Below are 24,904 nucleotides of genomic sequence, written 5' to 3' on the forward strand. Positions count from 1 at the left end.
TTTTAGTATCTAAATTGTGACGTTTTTCATCCAAAAGTGTAGCACGTTGACAATGAAAACAGAAAATTCAAAGAATGGCAGAAAACTATCCATTCATTCTATGAAAACTTTAGTTACTAATTACTTTGTAGATTTTGATTATTACAAAACATACATTAACCACTTCATTAACCACTTCAGTCACATTTCCAATGTATATAGGGCTGAAGCCCTATATACATTGAAAATGTGTGAAATGTGACATTCTACATAATGAGTACTTTATACTTTTGGTACTCTAATTACATTTTGATACCAATACTTTTGTACTTTTACTCAAGTCAATTTTGAATTCAGGACTTTTACTAACAGTATTTCTACATTCCAGTATTGATACTTTTACTTAATTAAAACATTTGAGTACTTTTTCCACTGTTACTCATTGGAGCTGTTAGGCCAGGAGGTCAAGTGTCTTACTCAGAGACACTTGGTCACCAACACTGGGGGAGCCGTGGATCAAATCGGAAGCGGACACTCTGCCGCCTGAGCCACTGCCGCTCTGTGTTGGTGTTCAACACTAATAAAATATGTTGTTACTTTATTTAGACCAAAGCAAAGAGGAAGCATGCAATCCACCATGTTTTATTTGCATTAAGAGGTCCCTCATTCTTTTCAGGATGTGACAATTATACAGACATCACATTTGTATACCACTCAAACTTGATAAAATGACATCTATGGCAGGTAAACATTTCCCACAAATGGGCTTGTAGCATTTAAGTAAATCTTACTTAATCTTTGACTAAATGTTTCCATGCCAACAAAAAAAAGTAAATATCATGCACCATGTAATTGGCATTACAAAAACTGCAAAACAATGTCCATGTATTATTGTACAGAACACATTTCAGGCTGCACCCACACCAAAGTACAGTACCTATGAGAGTGGAATCCCCATTCCGCTAATGCATTTCAATGGGCGGTTTCATGAACGTAGAGGATATCTGCGTGGAGCGTGAACGTTGCGTTTATGCTGGAGCAGATAAATTCTCCACGTAAATGCCGGTTTTCCCACTCTGTCCAATCGGGTGAGTCGGTGCTGAATACGGGGAGGGTCCTGGAAATGAGACAGGTACGTCACAGGCTTTGGACAGAATGCGCTCTCTGCGTTTTTAGTCAGCTGCGCACAAAAAAGAGTTTATCCGCTGGGGACCATACTTTGGTGTGTGTGCAGCCTTAACCATTTTTTTCTTCCCTTGTGATGCATAGGCACTATTCACCCTGATTTCTCTTGAAGTCTCTTACATTCAACATGAGACAAAGACAACATGAACCTCTGCTAGTAATGTCAAGTCCACATTATGAGGTAGAAGATGCCCTTATCCTCAGATCTAGGAGCAGACTTATCTAAAGTCCTTTGCACAGATGAGGAACAAAGTAATGGCCACTGTTATCAGTGACCAAGGGAAGCTTCTACCAACAATCCAGCAGTCACACAAACTACTTACAGTACACACTGACCTTACAGTAAAACTGCATCACAATCTAACTTTCAATCTAACACAGAGCACAATCAATAATGAGGGAATTGAGGATGGTTTATGCAATCACTTAAAAAAAAACATTAAAAATGACAATAGATTATATATAAATTAAATAAAACAATATTAGTGCAACTCAACTTTAGAGTCCTTTGTTGAGACGGGTTCATTCACAGATGAACACAACTCTACATCATCATTCCTTCCACTGACAATCAGACATTTTCTGAATGTGTATGGTGTAAGAAAGCAGGTAGATCAAAGCCAAATAAAGCTGGGATCAGGTGCTTGGAACAGAGGCCTGGTCCATTGTTCCTCCTAATTACAATCTTGAACCAGGCATGGAAGAGTAATTCAGCAGAGTGTCTCAGTCATAGAGAGACATAGGCTTGAAATAGGAAGGGAGTATCATAGGGAACAGAGGAGACGGCATGAGGAGTTGGCCTATGTTGTACGTCTTTAGATGACGTTAGGGTGGCTGCTGCTTAATGACGACGGGCAGAGGGAAAAGGGCCTGTCGCTGGTCAGACTGCTGAGAGCATGGAGCACAGCATCGGGCATGTGATCCGCAAGCATCCTGGGACTTATCAAAATGCTCCGGAACGCCATCTCACTGGACCACTCAGCACGGTACCTCACCTGGGAAAAACACGATCTGGGAGGAAGGAGAAAAGCAGCAACAGTAGATTAGGAAACTGTAGAATGTCCTGCCCGTTCTTATCACACCCTCTCACAGGAAAAGTACACCTTGCAGGCAATTATAAGCTCACCAAGTGCAAGTGTGAGAGAGAGAGAGAGAGAGAGAGTGAGAGAGAGAGGGGCAATTTTATGGCAGACAAACCTCCGTGGCGGTCCGTCCTCTGTGATGTGCAAAATGCGACCAGGGAGGTAGAGCGGTAGGTGGGCAGCTGTGTGGGCAGGCGAATCTTCTGAACCGAGACTCTGATAGGAGGTTGAGTGGCGAATCATCAGTGACTCTTCCCCCAGCAGTGGTTGATTAAGCTCCTCCTCCCTTCTATTGTCCATCTCTGTGGGGAAATCATCTGGGTCTCCTCCAAACAGCTCGTACCAACAGCCTTGCAGCAGGATGCGATACTGGGACACAGAGAGGGCCAAGTCAAGATTACGGCAACAGAATTCAGGCATTTTTTGCAATGGAACTTGGAACTGTTACGTCAACTTTTGAACAATGTGCAGTACTATATTTAGTAACAAATTTAGTAGTATTATATGCCATGGATAGGACAGTGATGTCACAAACAAGTGGAAGTGAGTGTAGCCTATACCTTCTAGGATCACACCGACATTTAGGCTGAATCTACTTCTCTTATCGTTTGACGAAAAATGATGCATTTGAACATACGCCATTTCTGTCGTGACGACGTACAGTATGACACTTGCAGTTGTGACATTACTGTTCTTTGGTATTTGTATTCTCGGTTAAAGTGTTGAATAGCTCTCACCTTGGGCTTATTGCAATTAGAAACCATTTTAAGTATCCTTCTCTTCAAATCCTCCACATTGGGAATGCTCAGCCTGGTTAAAGGGAGTACAATGGGAGAGAATGTTGCAGAAGAAAAGGTAAGGCATAACTTTGAGTTGCTCTCATTTTCTCTGCATGTGGTGGTGATAGCAGGGCAGAGCCAAATATAACCACCCCAAGGGTCTATAATAAACTCAGCTTCACAGCATTTCATATTAGCCCACACATGCACAACCAGCTGAGCGATCCACAACAGCCACAGCAATGCTCCCTCCTATCTAAAGGCACTCCTCAAACCCCAATTGGCCAATTGACAAAGCCGGTCAGCTGGGTTGGCCAATGAAGGAAGCTGATGATCTCCCATAAGGCAAATTGATCGCTGGTGCAATCACATAATCATGCATAAACTCCTGTGCTGCGCAAACTAAATATTAGTTTAGTTCAGTGGTCCATTAGTGCCAGCTCCCCCCATCCAATATGAAGCTCCCTTAAGCCCGCCAACAGCACCTCAGAGTCCCCCTTTTCAAGTAAAAGAACATTGCTTCCAGAGGCCCCCAATATTCTGTGAATGCCCCCTTGGTCTTCACTGTAACACACCATCATCTTAATTGATGGTTCATAGTTGCGACCGTCAGGTTGCACTTACTATCAAAACCTCCACCGGCTGTCTGTCCGTCTGTCTGTCCGTAATTCCGTCACATGTCACACTTTTGCCCTGCTCATATCTCCGCAACCGTTGCCCCGATCCATGCCAAATTTTGCACACAGACTCCTTGCCTGCCAAACCACAACTCTTCCATCAATTCTCACATGGCCACCATGAGGCCGATTCTTGCAAAACACATTTTTGGACACTGCTCCTACAATTTTTGCCCTAAAATCACGCAAATCGGTACACACTACACAGTATGTCTACACTCATCTCATCAACATGGATATGTCCCATTTAGCGCCACCTTCAGGCCGATTTTTAAAAGCACATTTTTGGACACTGCTCCTACACATTTTGCCCTAAAACCACGCAAATCGCTACACAGTGGCCCTCATTTATCAATGGAGTGTAAAAAATGGTCTATTTTTTTCACCAAATTTTGCGTAGGGCAACGTTTGCGTGGCATTTACGAACACGTCCTAAACAGACACACCTGGCGTACATTTGATCCCAGCGTTGATAAATGCGCAGGCTGAAATTTAAATAACACGCCCTTAATTATTCTTGAAACGCCCCGATTTTACGACTAGAACGACCTGAATACGACCTAACAACGAAAGGAAAGCACGCTTCAAGTTCACTCCCGCATGTCCGCGTCCCACACAGACCACGCACACATGCAGGCATGCACGCACGCACGCACGCACACACACACCACCAAGCCCAGCAGCATTTTGGTTCACTGTGGAACCTTATTACCATTTATTTTGTATAGTAAGCTTGCAGCCTACATGAGTGACACCACACCAGTCATTGTCACGAATGGAATATATTAATTTAACCCAATATCGGCGACGGCGCAGTGCGCGTTTGAGTGGTTACAAAAAAAAAAGAAAAAAAGAAAGCAAGATCATCATCATGGATTGCCGAAACCACGGGATGCCGTGCATGTGATGTTACTGAGAGTGAGATACTGAAAAGGAGGAAGTTATAATCTGAAGGTTTGAAGCGTCGGGTGGGTTTTATCCTTAATACATAACTCCTTATAGGACACACTTGTATAATAGTTATACCTCACGGTCCACGAAAAGAATGTCACGGGCTCACCATGTCGGGTTTCATCATTAACTCCAGCATAGTGTAGGCCTACTACAGTAGCTACTGTATAAATTGAGAGACCCCACAGTTACGTTTTGGATATAGGCCTAAATTTAAACCAATTTCGGCGAGGAGCAAAATGCGCGTTTGAGTGCTTGAACTTGCAATCATGTACCGTTCCCGCACGGGCTGGTCTTCTCCCCGGTGGGCTGTGGCGTGGACCCCCAAATAAATCATCCGCAGTGTGCGTGCGCTGGGCTGGGCACAGCCAGGTTTGGACCTTCGGGTTTTATCCATATTTAAAAGGACTCGCGTCACTGTATAAATTGGAGGCTCACGGTCCACGAAAATGTAAGATCACAGCGGCGCCGCGCTGGTCCCGAAAAAAAAAAAAAAAAAAAGTTAAAGCACTTAACAGTAGATTGCTTCCATATTGCTCGATTTTAATTGCTTGTCATTGTAACTTGGAAATAAAATCGGCGTGCATGTCCATGATGTGGCTATAATAATATGCTTTTATAAAATGTTATATTTTCAAGGGATTATTTATTATTGTGTTGGATAGGCCTATACATTTTCGAGTAGATACATGTGTCCATTGCCTGTCAAATAGTTAGACAATGCTGCTCCGCACGTCTACAATGGAACAAAGTGGTGTAGGATGAATCCTACACCACCTCTGGACTTGACGTGAGATTTGATCCTACCCTACGCCAACGTCAAAGTCAAGTTGAAATGATAAATGTCGAGACTTCCCTAAATTTCGGTGTACACCCAAATTTTGATCTGCACCACGTTGATAAATGAGGGCCAGTATGTCTACACTCATGTCATCAAAATGGATCTGTCCCATATAGCGCCACCATCAGGCCGATTTTTTCAAACACATTTTTGGACACTGCTCCTACACATTTTGCCCTAAAATCACGCAAATCTATACACAGTATGTCTACACTCATGTCATCAAAATGGATCTGTCCCATATAGCACCACCATCAGGCCGATGTTTTCAAACACATTTTTGGACACTGCTCCTACAGATTTTGCCCTAAAATCACGCAAATCGCTACACAGTAGTTCTACACTCATCTCATCAACATGGATCTGTCCCATATAGCGCCACCATCAGGCCGATTTTTACAAACACATTTTTGGACACTTCTACACATTTTGGCCTAAAATCACGCTGCGACCTGACGGTCGCTTATCTCCCGATTAGGGAGTCTTACTGGTACTAGTAAAGACAGTGTGTCACATGCAAAATGGGGTTCGAGTCCTCTTCTTGGACACCCATGCACATACACATTTACACACTTGAACACTCAAGCAGTGAAGTTAAAGGGACGCATTGCAGTCTGTCTCCCTGTTAAATATGTGGATAAGCCAAGTGAAATGTATAGCTGTCCCTGTAATGCAGATTCAAACAAACGCACGCACGCACGCACGCACACACTCACACACACACACACAGTATGGATTTAAGTATATCGTACCTGGCCACCAGGTCTTTTCCTAGCACGACAGAGATCACAAAGTCCTTGGAGTATTCAGCCAGGGCTTTACTGAAAGAAAGAAATCACACCAGTGTAAACTGAGGGGTGGTTAGGGTTGGGGGCGGTAACCGCCGTACCGCCGTACCGCGGTAAACCGAGGCCTACCGCGGTGTCATGGTCCTTACCGCGGTCAAAAAAGACAAAAAATAGTATATTTTTTTTATTGAAAACAAGCGAGTTTTAAAACAGGGGAGAAGCGAGGACCGCATGCGCTCCATGCCGCTCTGCTCTGGGCCGTATACCACAGTTTGGAAGCCACATACAGTGTACGTCACTCGTGACTGTCCGAGTGGCTGCTGCCCTGCTGTGCAGGTCTGCAGCAGCAGCAGCGTCGTAGGGGAGTACGGAACAGAGTAAACTTTCTCTGTAATCCACGACACAAGTATGTTAATACATACCTTGTGTTGTGGCTGTTTCTTTTTTTATTCATACGGATTACGAGCGGAGCGCGGGCCGCGTGGACTAACCGAAAATGAAACTATTTTACTTTTTCAACCGCGACGCGTGATGAGCCCCGTCGGCGATTTTATAACCTTTTCTTCTTGTAACTAAAACCTGTATCAGCACTCAATCACTGCGTTTTGAGACGTGAGTTTACCATAGAGTTATGGAGTTTACAGAATCACTGTAGCCTACACGATCCTGACTACCCGTCTCTCTCTTCTGGTTTGTTCACACACAGTAGCGTCAGTTCAGAAAAAGCTAAGGTATGGCAACATGACTGGTGTTGCCATACCTTAGCAACAGGCATGATATATTTATTTTAAGAAGTACATATAATATATAATTATATATACCTATAATATAATTATAATACCTTGTTAAAGTGACCATTTTGTTACATTTTGCATTTGTAGTTATTTTACTGTAATTTACCAACATAATAACCAGTACAGATAGACAAAGAGACGTTTATGGATTTACATTTAGAACTAACTTTTATCTCCCCCCCCCCTGGACCCAGGCCTGTAAGGCAGCTGCATATCCCTGCCATACCCAATTGACGCCCCTGTTCACACACAGCTGTGTGAAAAGTACGGAGCCTATGTTACTATGGTAACCCGACAGGGCACAGATCTAAAACACGTCTCATCCGCGACGCGTATCTGATATACTCTATGGTTCTGAGCTTGTAGATCTGCTCCTTTTAAAGCCAGACCCGCTGTGCTGTGCGGAGAAGTATAACTCGGGCAGTCAGGCTGTGGAGAGGCGACTTTTGGGAAGATGATTGCAATATTTTGGCTTATCGCCGAACCTTAATTAATAGATACGGGGGTGCGGTAATTACCGCAGTACCGGCGGTAAATGGGAAGACGGTAATCGCGGTAACAAAATGTCGATACCGCCCCAGGCCTAGGGGTGGTGTCCATTAATTTCAAGGCTGTGTCTGTGTGTGTGTGTGTGTGTGTGTGTGTGTGTGTACATTTTAAGGCTGCTCAACAGCACCTCTCTGGTCACCTAGCGGTACTCAGGCTACATACAGACACACATACACGGATACACGCATACACACACATCCACGCTATGGAGACGGTGTGACCACAGCTAAATACAACACATGTGGAAGAACTATTTAACATAGCAAGGCACGTCCAATATTACATTATAATGAAAATAGGTGTTCAGTGTAGTCCAATATCAAATAGAAAGATGCAATTGGAAATTGCAAGTGTGGTTACCATGACACGGGTCACACAAATGAATTCCGTCTTACCATTTGAATTTTCCCCATTCAAATCAATGGGGAAAATGTATCCACAAATAAATTAATGGACGTTTATGGAGATCTGTGTCAGTCCTGATCTCATTAAGCATTACGGTTATACTCCCCTGCAGTTCACAGTGACTGTGCAGTTTAATAGCAGAGTTGGGAATTTAACTCAGGCTGTGACAATGCCAACTGCACACATTTGAAGTGCAAACATGCTGTTTAAAGGGATCTCTCACTTTTAAACATGTTTGGGGTCATTTAACATCTACTCAGGCTTTTATGAGCACCTCAGACAGTTTTTAAGTGGCTTGAATCATTATATGTAGACATTTTATATATTTTTTTTTTATCAGACACTTCCTATACAAAACAATTCTAACTTAAAACTTTTATTTCAGGATCAGCGCTCTCTCTCTCTCCTCCTCACAAGCAGGTTGTGCTTGGAAGGCCACCTAGCCTGGTTGGGGCCTAACCAGTTCCTTCCGTCAATCGGTATTTTCATTGTTGGGTGAAAGAAGGTGGACGTTAGAAGCAGTGGGTCTTCAAAATAAGGTAAAATGAATGAGGAGAACCACTGGCAAGGTCTACCGACCTGAATTAATAAATACCTGGCATCTTTAATCATTATAGATTCGTCTAAATAGCCTGTCTATGGTAATGGTGACTGATATTGTCCTACTAAACTAAGGACAGATGATTTCGATGAATGGGGTTACAATGGGTTTGTACAGGAAGTGTCTGGTAGAATGAATATATCGAATACCTAAATACTTGAATCAAGCAACTTAAAATCCTCTAAAATTACCCCAGACATGTTTGAAAGTGAAATATCCTTAAGTCCCAGCATATTCCTTTCTTACCTCATAAGGCCCCCTGGTGGCGAGAAGGAGTAGCACCGCAGCGTGGGGAAAGAATTGCGCAACAGTATGGCCAGCAGGGAGGCTGTACCTCCCCCCAGACTGTGGCCGGTGAGGACCAGCTTATATTCCTAGAAACACACACGCATACAATCCATAATTATGACCAATTGTTTATTAGCTGTCTCCCCCCTTTTTTTTTTTATCTACAGAGAATACAACTGTTAACTGTTTCACAGTCAGATTGTTAACCACTTAAAACTGTATATAATTTTGTTGATCAGGGTCTCCCAGAGGTCTGTACTTGGTCCCCTTCTTTTTTCTTTCTACCCAAAGTCCCAAATATCTTTACTGATCTTAACATATTTGCCAAGATTAAAGTGGTTATTAAAGAGTTAATTTTAAAAACTAACCATCAACCATTAATCTTGGGACATTAGTACACTCTCAGAGTTAGAAAATAGATAATTCAACAGACACTGAGGATTCTATGGTGTAGTCAAGTCTTACCGGTGCAATGGAGAAAGCTTGGTTCAGGATGCCATCATTGACCAGTTTTTTGTAGATATACGTCGCTGCCTGAGACATGCCCTGAAAGAGTAGAGACAACATTACCCTCTGGGGATCTGGTGTTTCATATTGTTGCTGTCGGGTGGAGACCTTGAGTCCAAAACCGTCCCTTTTGTTATTATTTTTTTTTAAATAGCAAATCTACAAGCTCACAACGCATCATGCTTGTAGATCTGCTATTTTCACTATGTTTCTGCCCGACAGCAACAATATGATAAAAGCCTTTTGCAAAACACAAAGACAGATGGGTACAAATGCAGCGGCAGGTTGGTTCACCTTGTGAGCATAGCAGGTACCCGACACGCCGTCCACTGGCAGGTTCTCACATTCAGCGGACAGGTCCGTCAGGACGTCCTGCATCACACATGACGGGAGACACATTGATAAATTGAGCAGAGTACACTGTCCAACGGAAAGCAAACTTTAGCTACTTCATAATGAGAGACACATGGATATACAGGAAGTTGTAAAACCTTTCTAGATCATAGTACACTATAATACTGCGGATTATACCAAGGATACCAATACTAAAACTATCTACCATTCCACATAAATGTGCTTTTTGACAAATCCTCAAAGACTATTAAACACTATTTTATCTGCGAGTGTCTGTCCCTGACAATGAAACATAAAAACAAATGGAAAAAAATCCAACTATTAACCATTGCTTTGTAACTCACCCTGAGTGACAGTGTTCCTCTAACAGCAACCAGTATGGCTTCTCTCTTATGATCCAGGGCCACAAAGAACGGGATCTCGTAGATCTACGACAAATGTTAAAAACAATTCCATTCAATAATCAGCATCAACCATATGAACCCTAGTGTATGGGGCATGTGCCTCCACTGTTGGCTAGCCAGCAGCCTCAGTGATCCATTGACTAAATTCACACAGCAGCCATATTGGCATTTTGCATTAAAGATCATTAACTTAATAGCAAAAAAAGGAGGGGGCAGGCAGGTACAGGTGGACCATGACCAGAATACAGAATACACTTTATGTGTATTCTGTACGTGATTAATGGACAGGCTGTCAAATAGCTAAGGCCATGGCTACACGGAGCTGGATATTTCATATATCCCGGATTTTCAGATATCCACATAGAAAAATATCTAGGTCCACACGGAGCTGGATATTTCATATATACCGATTTTTCAGATATCCACATAGAAAAATATCTAGGTCCACACGACAAAGATATCTAGGTCTAACAAGCACACACACAGCAAAGTCTTCAGAGATATCTGGATTCCATGTCTACACGGATCCAGTGAATCGGATATTTTTCAATGTCTTCACTTATTTATCCGGTTTAAAAAATATCCAGCTTCGCGGCCGAAATATCCTGCTTCATGTGGCTCCAAGCCCCAACAGCACAAAAAAATGTCTAGCTTCAGAAATATCCAGCTCCGTGTAGCCATGGCCTAAGATTACAGGACAGTCTCAATCAGACTGTTGTCAAGAGAAGTATTAGAAAGAAAGAAGATAAAAGGGAAACATTTATGTAGCTGGAAGACGGGGGGACACAGAGACTTCTACTACCTGGTTGTGCAAGCTGACATAGATGAAATCTCTGTATTGCAGACCAGTGCTGTGCAGCATGGAACTGAAATGACAGCCAAGGTGGTCCCCACCTACAATATCATACTCAGCTGCTCGGGTCCTACAGCTGCGCGCCAGCACGCACGCACGCACACACACACACAAGAATGGAGTAGATCAAGACACAGTCTCAGAGTATTTGCTTTGAGTCTGCATGCATGTAGTCCTACATTTTGACAAAATTAACCAGCTAAATAAAATGTAAATTAAAAACATGCTGTGTAACGCTGTAACTATGCTGTACATTGCCGTATCTATTGATTTCCTAGAACTGAAACAAATTAAGAAGTCAGTTGCTATGAATTCAAGCGTCAATTCAAGGAGTAACAAACGTTCTAACTGTTTCAAAGTGCAAAACAATTTATATAATTTGTGAGTTAGATCACCGTACACTGATGTTTTTATTCTATGCTTTCAGAATTCTTGAATATCATGATTATATGTCAGATTAGTGACACCCTCAACAGAATGTCTTCAGAGGAACCTTACCAGTCTCTAGTGAGTTTGCAGGGTCCAGTGAGAGGGTTGGAGTAGATGTACAGGGGCCAACCATAGGCTGCTCCAGCAAACTTCATACAGTGGGCTGCCTTCTCTAACTCTATCTCCAAATCTTCTTCCTATAAACAGTTACAACAGTTAAAATCCTTTATGCTCTTCTTGAATTACAAGGCCCTCAACAATTCTTTTGACTCACTTATTGTCCAGAGATCAGCTTGAATATCTGTCCACATGCCTAAAAACTGACTCAAATACTCACGATAGGAGAGGAAGGGCTGTGAGCAAGAAGATTGTCTGGATCTCTGCACTGTTCCACCTTATCCTGCTCCTGGTGGAGTAGAGCCAAACCAGCTGCTATGTCACTGGGAACCAGGTCTGTGTCCTGCAAAACACGCACGCACGCACGCAGACAGACAGACAGACAGACAGACAGACAGACAGACAGACAGACAGACAGACAGACAGACAGACAGACAGACAGACAGACAGACAGACAGACAGACAGAGACACACACACACACACACACACACACACACACACACACACACACACACACACACACACACACACACACACACACACACACACACACACACACACACACACACACACAACACACACACACACACACACACACACACAGTTGTACCTATCTTGACATTGCACCAGTAAACCCTGCAGCAGTAACATAACTAACCCAGCCTAATGACTGATGATTAATAGTCATAGGATTTTGCTGCCTAAATTAGTAGTTTATTTAACCAACAAATCTGTCAAATTGTGTTTGCCACAACACACAATCTGGCAGGGATCAGCCCTTTCAGGTTGATGATATCAAGAACTGAACATCATAATGTTTATTTCACAATGGCTTCTGGTCTTAGGTCTATTAGAATTAAAGGGCGATATTTAGATGTAATTTGTTATTTGTAGTTAGATGATAATAGAATGATAATTCTGCATGGAAAAAAGTATATAAAAAAAAAACACTAATCAACAAACAAGATCTTGGTCGAATAAGACTAAACTGACAAGTTGGATTATTCAACTTTGAGGGGATAAGATAAGATTTTTTTTTTTTAAATCAAACACATTAACATAAAGATGTGAGGGAGTTCCGACAAGATGGCGACCGAGTAGGACGCGTTTGTTGAGCTCTGTGGAGGTGCATAGTTTTCACATTTTTTAAGCCCATTTTTTACTGCCTTTATAGTTCTTTTGAGACTTTAAACGCCCAAAACACTGGTGAGCGTCTGTTTTTGCAGTTGTTTCGTGTTTCATGCCGAATACGATTAACACGAGGTCGAGGAGTACCAGGTCTCCGACCGCAAACGCTGACAACATGGCCGGCGCAATGCAGGGCGACGCTGACGCTCCGGTTACAAAGAGCATGCTGCGCGAGGTCCTCAAGGAATCACTGAAAGAGTTTATGGATGGTTTTATTCAACCCATGATGCTTGGCTTGGAGAAGAAATTACTGAAGAAGATTGATGACTTCGGAAAGGAGCTGCGTCCTGCAGTCGCCACGCTGAACACGACCGTGGCTGAACATGGGGAGGCCATTGAGAACTTTGGTTCCTCCATGGACAGTTTGCAGATGTGTATCACTGAATTGGAGAGAAGATGTGCTAATCTGGAGGAGAAGCTCGTCATAGCAGAAGACCGGAGTCGTAGGAACAACATAAGAGTGATTGGGATCTCTCCTGGTCTAGAAAAGGCTGACCCAGTGGCCTTTATCCAGTCTTTTTTGCAGAAAACATTCCCCGACGAGTTTCCCGACTCCCCCCCGGAGGTGGATCGTGCTCATCGGACCGGCAATCCACGTTCTGATAAGCCAAGGGCTTTCCTGGCAAGGATCCATTTTTTCCGGGTAAAGGAACGCATACTCCAGCTCTCCAGGAAAGCAGGCCAACTGACATACAATGGCAAAAAGGTGTATATTTTCCCCGACTGGTCTGCTGAAACATCAAAGAGAAGGGCAGCTTTCGGGCCAGTAAAGGAATTCCTACGTTCCATCACCGCGGAAGGAGTGAAATACGGAATAAGGCACCCGAGCAAATTCTGGATAACCGTGGATGAGGCGACTTCTACTTTCAACTCACCCAAGGAAGCTCTGGCCTTTTGCAAGGATAAGTTCAAGACTCCAGGTGCTGCGGACGAGACTCTAGCTACGCGGGATGATGAGACGACAGTTACAGAGAACTAACTTTTACCAGGGACACTTTTGCTTTCGTGATCGCGTGCTTTCAAACACATTCTGCCGATGTGATATCCTTTTGCCTTTAATGGACTGTTGGTAAGCTGGCTGGGACTTTGGAGATGACTTTTACGCAGCGTCTTTCTTTCCTCACTCTCTCCTCCTCCTCCTCCCCAAAGGGTGAGTTGTTAATGTAAGCCTACTTATTGTTTTGGACTCATCATCTGACTTGACGTTGTGTTTTCAAGTGTTTCGTTTCATAATACCTATTTTATTTGTATCGAAGAATAAGATATATTTTATTTTTTAACAAGATCTGTAAGCAGATGGGTGTTACTCGTTTTAATTTAGGTTACCGCAAGGAGAGAGGATTTAGGGCTGCTAAAGCTATAAGCATAATTCACTGTCTTTTTTGTTTGAATATAATGGACATTGTTCTTGTTATTATTGTATTCCTTTTCTTTGCTCTTATTGAGCGTTGTGCTGCTTACTATATAGGTCTAGAGGGTTTTATCTCTCTCTGTTAAGCTTTGTCTAACGGGTTCCGTGTCGCGGTTCAGACGGAGCCTGCTCTCTCTCTCGTCTTCCCTCTATGTCTCTCTATCTATCTCGGCTTTCCCTCTCTCTCTCTCTCTCTCTCTCTCTCTCTCTCTCTCTATGGCTCTCTCTCTCGCTGTGTGTGTGTGTGTGTGTCTCTCTCTCTCTCTCTCTCTCTCTTTCTGTTAGGTAATGGCGGCTATGTTGGTTGTTAGTTTATGGTTCGTTTATGCCTCCTAAAACGCTACTTTCTCGGGTAGGAGGGCGAGACTGGGCTTTGGCCTTTGTATTGAGTAATGTAGCCTACTGTTTAAGGTGAAACAGATATAAATAATATGGTCTAAATTGTGAAGGCTCCGCGGTTCCAGAGACCACTCGCTCTCCCGCCCTTTCTCTATGTCTCTCTACCTATCTCTGCTTCTCCTCTCTCTCTCTCTCTCCCTGGCTCATTGACTCGTTCTTTTTTTTCCTTTTTTTTTCTAATCTCAATAGCTGGCGGATGTACGATCTCGTGGCGCGTTGGCTCTACGTGCTTGTGGATCCGCTGTCTGGGGGGGGGGGGGGGGGGGGGGGTAGTTATTTACCTACTTTACTTGTTGTCTTCTAAAATGTTAATTTCTTGATGGGGGGAGAGGGGAGCTCTGTATTGGGATATTTATTTTGTAGTCGTGATTGGGTAGGTTCACTGTTTGAAGTATGGTAGTTTACTGTTTAAGACGGAAACAGACTTAACTAATATGATTGACATTTATCTAAGTTTGCACTGGCCTTTTGGGCATGTACAGGGAGCTGTATATGGCGCAGTATGCATTATGTGTGCTGTGTTGTATATGGTTTCCTGATCATACATAACTGTGTTTTATGTAAATACTTATGTATACAGACTTTTCTTTTCTTTCTTTTTTTCCCCCTTCTAATTAGTAATTGTGGTTTGTATACATGGATGCATGGGGGGGGCTGTATGTGGCGCAGTATGCATTAACACTGTGTGTGCTTTGCTGCATATGGCCCCCCGGATGTGCTTTTAATTTCTATTTCTAACTACATATATAAGTGCATATATTTTTTATATCATATACACTGATTTCCTTTTTATTTATTTTTATTATTAATATTATATTATTGCCTTGTCGTGGTGACAGCCTTATTTCCACTTATCTGTCACAAGTGTTTGGTTATTTGCATTAACGTGGCTTATAGGGCTTTATCACATTCTAGGTGGGCCTAATGCTGGACTGATTATTATTATTACAGTTGTTATAGTCCCCTCATTTTTTTTCCCTTTATTCTTTTCTTTTTTCTCTCCCCCTTCTTTACTAGAAATGTTAACATACCATTCTCATTTATTTAAGTGATATGAAGTGGGGAGATTGATCATAATTTGAGCGGATGGAATGTTTGAGAGCTATTCAGCCACAAGAAGGCACTTTTTTTGTTGTTGTTGTTTTTACTTTGGTGATCTGTTATATATTTACATAATCACCAGAGGGCAATGTATGGTTACTTTTGGGCAGTTACTTGTTTGCACTCTCTGACAGAGTGAAATGAAGGTTGACTAATAGGTTGATGGGGTGGGGAACTGTTTTTGTGCACTCTGATGCTAATGGGGTTTTCCCCCTCAAGCTTCAATGTTATGTGTTTTTTTATGTTCGTTTGATGTTGCTTTTTCCTTTCTGTTCCTTTTGGGGTTGTTTTGTTTTTCTGTGGGGAAGGTTTGTTGTGAGGGACCAACTAGGAAATTCTAAAATGTTCTACTGTGCTTGCTGTGCGTATGGTTTGAACCACAATTATGACAGAATATAAATTTCTAAGTTTCAATGTAAGGGGAGCGAATATACCGCATAAGCGAACCAGCATTTTGGGGGTTTTGCGATCTAAATCAATTGACTTTGCATTTATACAGGAGTCTCATCTTTTAAAAGAGCATTCCAACCGATTGGCTAATAAACATTATCGTGTTTTAGCCTTTTCAGCTGCTTCTTCCAAAACCAAGGGAGTAGCCATATTGGCTAGACGTAACCTTAGGTTGGATTTTTTGGGTGATTGGTCTGACAGTGACGGGAGGATAGCTGTTGCTAAAATCCGCTTGGAGGGTAAAATGCTAGCACTAGTCTCTGTGTATGCTCCAAATGTTTTAGACAAAGAGTTTTACAAATTACTAACTAAAACCTTATTGGAACTGACGGATTTCAAAATCATTGTTGGTGCTGACTTCAATGCAACATGGCAACATAACCTAGATAGATCCACTGGGGTAGAAAGCAGAGAACAAGCACTAGCGTCTGCAGAACTACGTGCTTGGGCAAACTCAACTGGCTTACTCGACATCTGGCGTTTAATGAACCCAACGGTTAGAGATTTTTCTTTTCTGTCGGGTAGGCATGCTTCATTCTCTAGGATCGATTACGTTTTTGCCCCTGTTAGCTTGTTTCATAAAATTGCCAAGGTAGAGTTGCTCCCAATGTCACTCTCGGATCACAAGGCGGTGCTGTGTGTTGCTTCACTGAAACAGGTTATAGATAGAGCTCCTAGATGGCGGTTTAACACCACACTGCTGCGCGATGCGGCATTTGTAGCTCAGTTTCAAACTGGTTTGCGCGAATTTATAAATATCAATACAGGTTCAGTTGAGGATCCCAGAATTCTTTGGGATGCAATTAAAGGCTTTATCAGGAGTAATACAACCCTCTATGCGTCCACTCAGAGAAAATTAAGGTCAGCCAAACTGGTGGAATTGGAATCTCGGTTTTCTACTTTGGATAATTCTCTCCAAAATAACTTTGATGTTAGTACAGCAACCCAGAGAGAGCTAGTTAAGAAAGAAATTAACTCCATTCTCAAGCGCCGCTCAGAATTTCAAATGAAACGCACAAGGCAAAACTACTATTTTAATAGTGCAAGACCCAGTCACTTACTGGCTTTACGTCTTAGATCCAATGAGCATTTTGCTGATATTGTTAGTGTCAAATCAACAACGGGAGCCATGGTTACAGAACCCAAAGAGGTCAATGCCACGTTTCGTGCTTTTTATGATGAGCTCTACACCTCCGAGGTCATTCACGATGATGCAGTATGCAATGATTTTTTATCCAACATACAGTTACCAACCCTTAGCGAGGCGGATGCGGAAGCCTTAGATAGACCGCTCCATCTGGCGGAATTACAGGAAGCTGTGCTCGCAATGCGTAGGGGCAAGTCGCCTGGTTTGGATGGGATACCCCCTGAACTTTATGCCATCTTTTGGGAAGATCTAGGTCAGCTGATGCTAGACATGTTTCGATATGCAATTGAAAGTGGCTCTTTCTCCAGGGATGTGAATGTAGCTATTATATCATTATTGTTGAAGAAGAACAAGGATCCCACAGATTGCGCAAGCTATAGACCGCTTTCACTTTTGAATTCTGATCTAAAAGTTTTTGCTAAGGTGCTTGCGCGTCGCTTGCAGGGTTTTATGACCACCTTAGTACACTGTGATCAGACAGGTTTCATAGGAACTAGACTAGCCTCTGATAATGCTAGACGACTATTGCATATCATCGATAGGGCTAAGGAGCTGAGGACCCCCGCCGCAGTGTTGTCGCTCGATGCGTTGAAAGCATTTGATCGTCTGGAATGGTCTTACCTGTGGGCTGTACTAGATAAAATGGGATTTGGTGCTTCATTCATACATTTTGTTAAAGTACTTTATTCTAATCCGTCAGCGATGGTCCTAACCGGTAAGATCTGTTCGCCGCTATTCACGATTGGCAGATCTTCAAGGCAGGGTTGTCCCCTTAGTCCTCTCCTTTTCGCACTTTCACTCGAACCCTTGGCTCAGACAGTGCGTCAGTCTGCAGATATTACTCCTGTTTCGATTAACAACACACAGCATCGCATTTCCCTATATGCTGATGATATTCTACTGTTCATTGAGAATGCACCACAGTCAATTACTCACGTCCTTCAAATTTTTGATCAGTTCAGTTCCATTTCCGGCTACAAAATTAATTGGACGAAGTCAGCCCTTCTACCTCTAAATGATCAGATGAGATCTGCTATCCTGCCGCCCATAATCCCAGTAGTAAGCCAATTCAAATATCTTGGCATAGATATTTTCCCCTCTCTTCAGGCTATTGTTAAGAACAACTATGGTGACACTCTAAATAAGATTTGTCTTGATTTAGATAGATGGTCATCTTTGCCCAACTCTCTCCAAGCTCGAGTTTCAATCATAAAGATGAATGTTCTTCCTAGGGTTAACTTTGTAAGCTCTATGCTCCCTTTGCCACCACCGCCGCAATACTGGAATAAGCTTCACTCTTCGATATCTAAGTTTGTGTGGAAAGGGAAACGCCCTCGTCTTAAACTTTCTCTATTACAACGTGCTAGAGATGATGGCGGCCTTTCATTGCCCAACTTTAAATTTTATTATTGGGCCTTCACGCTCCGCCCCCTTTTAAATTGGTTTAACCCAGCAAATAAGGTTTCTTGGAGAGAGCTTGAGGAGAGTTTAGTGCAGCCTGTTGAATTGAGAGATCTTATCTATTCAAACATAACTACACATCAATGCAAAGTTCGCTTTGGACCTATCATTTCTCATTTAGTGGCAGTATGGAGGGCAGCTGAAAAGATGTGTAAGATTGATTGTAAATGGAACTTATTTTCCCCAGTGTTCAATAATCAAAGACTTTTAATCGAGGATCGCCCCATTCGCTTTCCAAGGTGGAGGGCTAAGGGGATTCGTACATTAGGGGACTTATTTGATAGAAATGGTTTACGACCTTTTCGAGATTTGTGTGACATCTTCAATCTGCCTGGAAATACCCTTTTTTTCTACTTCCAACTGAGAACGTCCATGAGGACCTACGGGGTCCCATGGCAAGCTCCCCTTAGATTGCACCCCTTCCATGAGTTTATCTGTGATGGTAACAGAACAAGAGGTTTGGTTTCCACCCTCTATGGTTTTTTATTAGACTGTAGTTATGGGCCCCTATCTGTTGATACTGTTTGGAGGAATGATGTACCAAATTTGGACCCTGACTTTTGTTGGGACACAGTATGGTCTAACATTAGGCTATCTTCTAGAAATCCAGACCATCAACAAATTCATTTAAATTTTGTTCATCGGACTTATTTAACTCCCCGCAGACTATGTGCTATGAGGATTTTGAATAATCCCAACTGCACTCTCTGCGCCTCAAATAGTATTGGTACCTTCCTTCACATGGTTTGGGAATGCCCAAATGTGTCGTCATTCTGGAATATGGTTGCCTCCAAACTTTCAACTATTTTTAGTATTAATATCATATCTTCTCCTTCTTTATTCTTATTAAATGACGTCTCACAGTTGCAACTAAACAATATACGCAAGCGCATCTTCTTTGCTGGATTAACGGCGGCGAAGAAGATGGTAGCTACGCGGTGGAAACCTCCTCATACGTTAACGTTCCGCCAGTGGGCCTTGACCTTTCTAGATATAGTATATTTAGAGCAGTCGATAGCAAGGTTACACGGAGCAAAAGAAGAAAACATTAATATGTGGTCGGACATTGCAGATAAGCTTAAGGCTATGATTCAAGAAATCACTATATAGTGGTAACAGCCTAGCACAGGCATGCACTATTGTACATTCCGTGTTGGTCCGGGGAAAGGGGGTGGGTGGGTTTTCTTTTCCTTTTCTTGTTTTGCTATTGTTTGTGTTGTTTGTCTGTTAATTGCATTTTTCTGCATTTACTTTTTCTTGTTCTATTCATATGTATGTCTCTAATTTCATGTTATGGAAAATAAAAATAATTGATAACAAAAAAAAACATAAAGATGTAAAGAAAGGTAAAATACAAACGAATACGCCCTTACTGAGAAAAACCCGCTGACAAGCTGCGCAATGCTGTTGAATGCAGCTCTGTGACTTTCGTCTTGCGGCAGGCAGCAGCACAGCAACCGCAGCCTGCTCTCCCACACTTTGATGGCCAATGAACGGGCTGTTGACAGGAACTGGGAGCCTTCGCTGCTCTCCAGATCTCGCACCCCAAGCTGCTCCACGGCAGCAGGCTGCTGACGGGGACTCCCCATTGGGTCGAACACAAACACCACACCCACCCCTGTAAAGAGCAGCAGGATCCAGCTGAGGGGAGGGGGGACAAAAACAAAAGCACTTGATCAAAGCGCTATCGATCAGAGCGATGTCCCTAAACGCAAAATTTAGGGACCACGAAGGCAACTGATGGAAATTGTGAAATAAATGCACCTGACAATTATGTTTTGGACACTATAATTAAAAACAATTTGACATATGTCAAAATTGTGGCAAAATCAGGCAATTTCTATGGAATTCAATGATCATTGTCCATATCACAGAGAATACAAAGCAGGAAATAATGACACATTGTTATTATTTTCATAAAACATAAGAATTCAAAAAGTAATGTGCATATGTGTGACTGTGTCCCAAAAGATTCAGATCATCATCCCACCTAGCAACCACTGCTGCAATGACAGCACCCACTGCAGCAGGCTCACAGCCCTGGCTGTCATCAGACACCCAGATGGCCCCCAGACAGGCCCACACCAGCTCAGGGATGTACAGCAGAGCTCGAACATACACCAGTGCAGGGATGGAGCGCCGTGGGCCAGGGTTAGTAATGGTACCTGGAGAAGACACAGCAATTAGGGATGTCACAATTATTACATAATCCTCTAATCGTGATTATTTGACATAATCGCAATTATTTTTCATAATCGTCATAATCGTTTCCATGTTGAAAAAAGTCAAAAATAGTGGAAATAGCTATAGCTTAGCTTGTAGATCGGCTATTTCCACTATCAATGTTCTTTTTTAAGTATAAAGTTGTCAAACATGTCAGTAATTTCTTTGTATGTTTAGGTTATGTGTCATATCTACCATGTGCAACTTCAAAGCCTAAAAGCCAAACAGAAATGTAATTGTCAACGACAAAAACACAATTAAATTGTTAATCGCAATTATTTGAGTGACAATTAATCGCCATGTAAAATGTCATAATCGTGACAGCCCTAAAAGCATTTCATTGTGTGACAGAGAGTAGGGCTGTCACGATATGACATTTTACATGACGATTAATTGTCACTCAAATAATTGGCGATTAACGATTTAATTGTGTTTTTGTCGTTGATAATTACATTTCTGTTTGGCTTTTAGGCTTTGAAGTTGTACATGGTAGATATGACACATAACCTAAATATACAAAGAAATTACTGACATATTTGACAACTTACTACTTAAAAAATAACTTTGATAGTGGAAATAGCCGATCTACAAGCTCACAACGCGTCGCGATGCGACGCGTTGTGAGCTTGTAGATCTGCTATTTCCACTATGTTTGACTTTTTTCCTATTTTTTTAACATGGAAACGATTATGACGATTATGAAAAATAATCGCGATTATGTAAAATAATCGCGATTAGACGATTATGTAATAATTGTGACAGCCCTAACAGAGAGCCTTCAAATCCTCCTTTGCTTCACTTGTCCCCCTCGCTGTCGCTTGCAGTGGTTCTCAAACTTTTTCATGTTAAGGACCCCCAAATGTATGTATGTAGCCGCATCAGAGAAAATAGTAATATAATAATAAAAAATAGCTAAATTATTACAAAAACTTCAAACTCTTTCAAGATATTTCAAAAATGTTCAAAAATAGCAGATGTACAAGCTTGCAACCTGGCACAAAGTGACTCACTGTGATCTTGCATATCTGCTATTTTTGAATAGTCAACCTATAAAATATGGATAAAGTGGTTAAAATGATTGTGATGCTGTATAAACACATTTTTGCTGAACTTCCAAATTTGAGAACCACTGGCACTTTCTCTGCTCATATTAGGATTAGGAGACGCATCGCCACATATGCAGATTTTTGTACAAGTTGTCAATGATTAATAGCTTAAAAATCAAAAAGGGTACCTTGAGCGCTGACATACACAATAGCACATATCGACAGGATGATGAGCGCCAGCAGAACCAACAGGACAACCAGATAGCTGTGAAGAACTCCTCCACCAGGACAACCAAATTTGCCCTTGTGAATAGTGTACAGAATGAAGGTTCCGATCCACCTGAAAGAAAGAGAATAATCAGTTACTGGGAAGTAGGAGGAGGTCAAGTACTTCCACAGAAAAGGGAGAAGGGGAAGTGTACTAGATTGCTGTAGTTATCTAGGAAAAGTGTCCATGTCTGCTCACTCACACATAAGTTACAAATCAGCATATCAGCTAATATGAGTTTATTATAGAATAGGCTGGATAAAGATAGAATAGGCTGGATAAAGTAAGAGACATTCTCAAAAACACTCAATCACTCAAAAACGCTCTGCTCACTAGCATAATATTTCAGTCATTATTTAAGAACGTGTCCAATGGACAATTGGTTGAGAAACCTTATAAAAGGCCACGTTTATTTTAGTTCTTAGAAGTATAATCATACAGTGCTATGAGCCGATTATAGTGCATTATAGACATGGGATGCATGACGAGTGTTACCGAAAACACTAATCTTAGCCCATATCCCCACCCAAAACAACAGTGGTCCCCTGGTTGATTCTTTAGTCAGGGCAGTGGTCCCTGGTTCACAATCAGTTGAAAACCCCTGGTTTAGACTGATAGTAGGTCTTGGTTTACCTATGATCCTAGATTACCATTTCTATGCATTTGATGTGTTACCTTGTGGCTTGTGTTGTCCTTGCTTACTGTAACCCCTCTGGATTATGCCTAAATTGTATTGTAGCCTTTGATTATATATTGTATTCTTCAATGTATGACATGCATGGTCATAATTCCTTCCCTTTATCCCTCAGTATTTTAATCTCTTAGTCTTAATCTCTTATTTAAAAAAAAAATATATAGGCCTATAATGTCTATGTCTAGGCTACTTTGATTTTTAAACCATACATAAATAATATAATAAATAACATTATGTGTTATTTGCCTCAATCTTCGATTCATTAAATTAACACGTATATTAAGTCTTGGAGAGAGAGGGGGAAAAAATACCCACCAAAGTATACGGAAGAACAGTTCAAATGCGCCGGGGAACACAAGATCATCACTGGCGATTCCCCATCGCCGACCGAACACCACCATCCCAGGCATGTTGAGATCGGACTCGGACTGTCCAACCCAACGTCAAAATTGGGTGATTCACTTCACGTTGGCTACAGGCCGTCAAACTGTCTTGAGCAAAAACCACACAGCAAGCCAGCTAACACAATGCATGACTTGACAGACACGTCAACATTTACTGTACATCTTCACACAGGCGTTGTCTGGTTGCCTCATGTAGCTTCTTAGGCTAATGTAAGCTACACTGTCCAACGCTAAAGTTGTTATTTGACATTACATATTAAGAAATACAAGCTATGGTTCCGGCTGCTGAGTCTTGACGCCTGCTTATTCTGCTATTTATTATCCCTCTATGTCAGAAATTACACAAACATTATACAAAACCTCAGCTGTTGTTTTTGTTTTGCTCGCAGTGGTGTCCGCTGAGTCAACATGCTCGTGGAAAACAAAAACGTAGGTTAGTTTCGGTTCCGCTTCAGCCAAGACGCGTCTTGGGGGGAAATCTGTTGTTGAGTAACCTTGTTTGACCCTGGTTTGACCCTAGAACACCTTTATGGGTCCCTTCATTTTTTCCCTACATTATGTCAAAACATAGGCTATAAAAGGGGGGGGGGGGGGAATCCCCCAAAATTAAAGATTTCATTGATTAAATGATAAATAAGAAATCACCTGAATTTGAAAACAAATGTTTAAGAAGTAAGTGAAAATAGCTCATCTACAAGCTCACAATGCATCGTGAAACGACCGTTGTGAACTTGTAGATCTGCTGTTTTCACTAGTTTGGGTCCCGGGAAAAGCAAACGTTTGCCCGTTTGGGTCCCAGGAGCCAGGACAAAGATTTATTTTGGGTCTCGGCCTGGAAAAAAGTTTGATTGATTGATTGAAGAATGTATTAGAAGTTTGCAATAGAAAAAAGTACAGTTTCATGACAGTACAAATCACTGGTACAAGGTCAACTAAAAGGAGATCCTAGAAAGCCGAGGCTTATTTCCACAGGAACCACACTTTAAGTATCTCATATAACAAAAGAACCACTGCCCTATTAGTCAGGGAATATTATCGGAATAATTTCAAATCTGTGAATAAATTCCATAGCGAGAAATGTCTCTCTTCACCAATGTGTTTACAAGGGTGTCTAGTCACACATCAAACAAAGTTTGAAATTCAATTATCTCTTAGGGGAATTTTTGACAGCTGCTGAAAGTTGGGGTCCCATTCACTTTACTATAGCCTACAGGAAAAACATACACAAAGATCAGCTTAAGTAACATGTGTCAAACTAGGTTTTTGGAGCGGTGAAAGCGCTCCCAATAAACAGGTATATCCGTGGGTATGTCCGTGGGTGGCTGGGTGGGTGGCTGGGTGGCTGGCTGGCCGTGTCCGTAGCCTGGCAATACCTTGAGTGGCCACACACAACACACTAGTTAAAGGAGGGGCGCTGTTTTGTGCATGCCAGGCACACTCACCACTCACTCACAGGCACAGTTTACACTCACTCACTCACTCACATGGGGTACAGCTGCTCAAATTCACCGCTCCACTTCGAACCGAG

General features: G+C 42.1%; 1 protein-coding gene across 1 annotated transcript; it reads right to left on the reverse strand.

Moving 5' to 3' along the window:
* Window positions 1–605: 605 nt before the first annotated feature.
* Window positions 606–23,713, reverse strand: daglb (diacylglycerol lipase, beta). Its single transcript, XM_080747065.1, has 15 exons — window positions 23,288–23,713; window positions 22,199–22,350; window positions 20,732–20,906; window positions 20,115–20,382; window positions 11,804–11,926; window positions 11,536–11,663; window positions 10,987–11,113; window positions 10,125–10,208; window positions 9,721–9,798; window positions 9,385–9,465; window positions 8,878–9,005; window positions 6,247–6,315; window positions 2,984–3,056; window positions 2,362–2,615; window positions 606–2,175 (listed from the first exon to the last, which is right to left on the reverse strand). Exons 1-15 carry the CDS (start codon window positions 23,380–23,382, stop codon window positions 1,980–1,982), a joined length of 2,031 nt encoding a protein of 676 aa, XP_080603191.1. The 5' UTR covers window positions 23,383–23,713; the 3' UTR covers window positions 606–1,979.
* Window positions 23,714–24,904: the final 1,191 nt, after the last annotated feature.

Source organism: Nannobrachium achirus (genome assembly GCF_963921795.1).
Source record: "Nannobrachium achirus genome assembly, chromosome: 18".
Lineage (NCBI taxonomy): Eukaryota > Metazoa > Chordata > Actinopteri > Myctophiformes > Myctophidae > Nannobrachium > Nannobrachium achirus.

Excerpts from the sequence above, each read along its gene's own strand:
- daglb (XM_080747065.1), bottom strand. The coding sequence starts at position 23,382 with ATGCCTGGGATGGTGGTGTTCGGTCGGCGATGGGGAATCGCCAGTGAT. Across the intron at positions 20,383-20,731 it reads ATTGCAGCAGTGGTTGCTAG|CTGGATCCTGCTGCTCTTTA; the intron begins GTGGGATGATGA and ends CCCTCCCCTCAG. Across the intron at positions 3,057-6,246 it reads GGAAAAGACCTGGTGGCCAG|GCTGAGCATTCCCAATGTGG; the intron begins GTACGATATACT and ends CCCTTTAACCAG.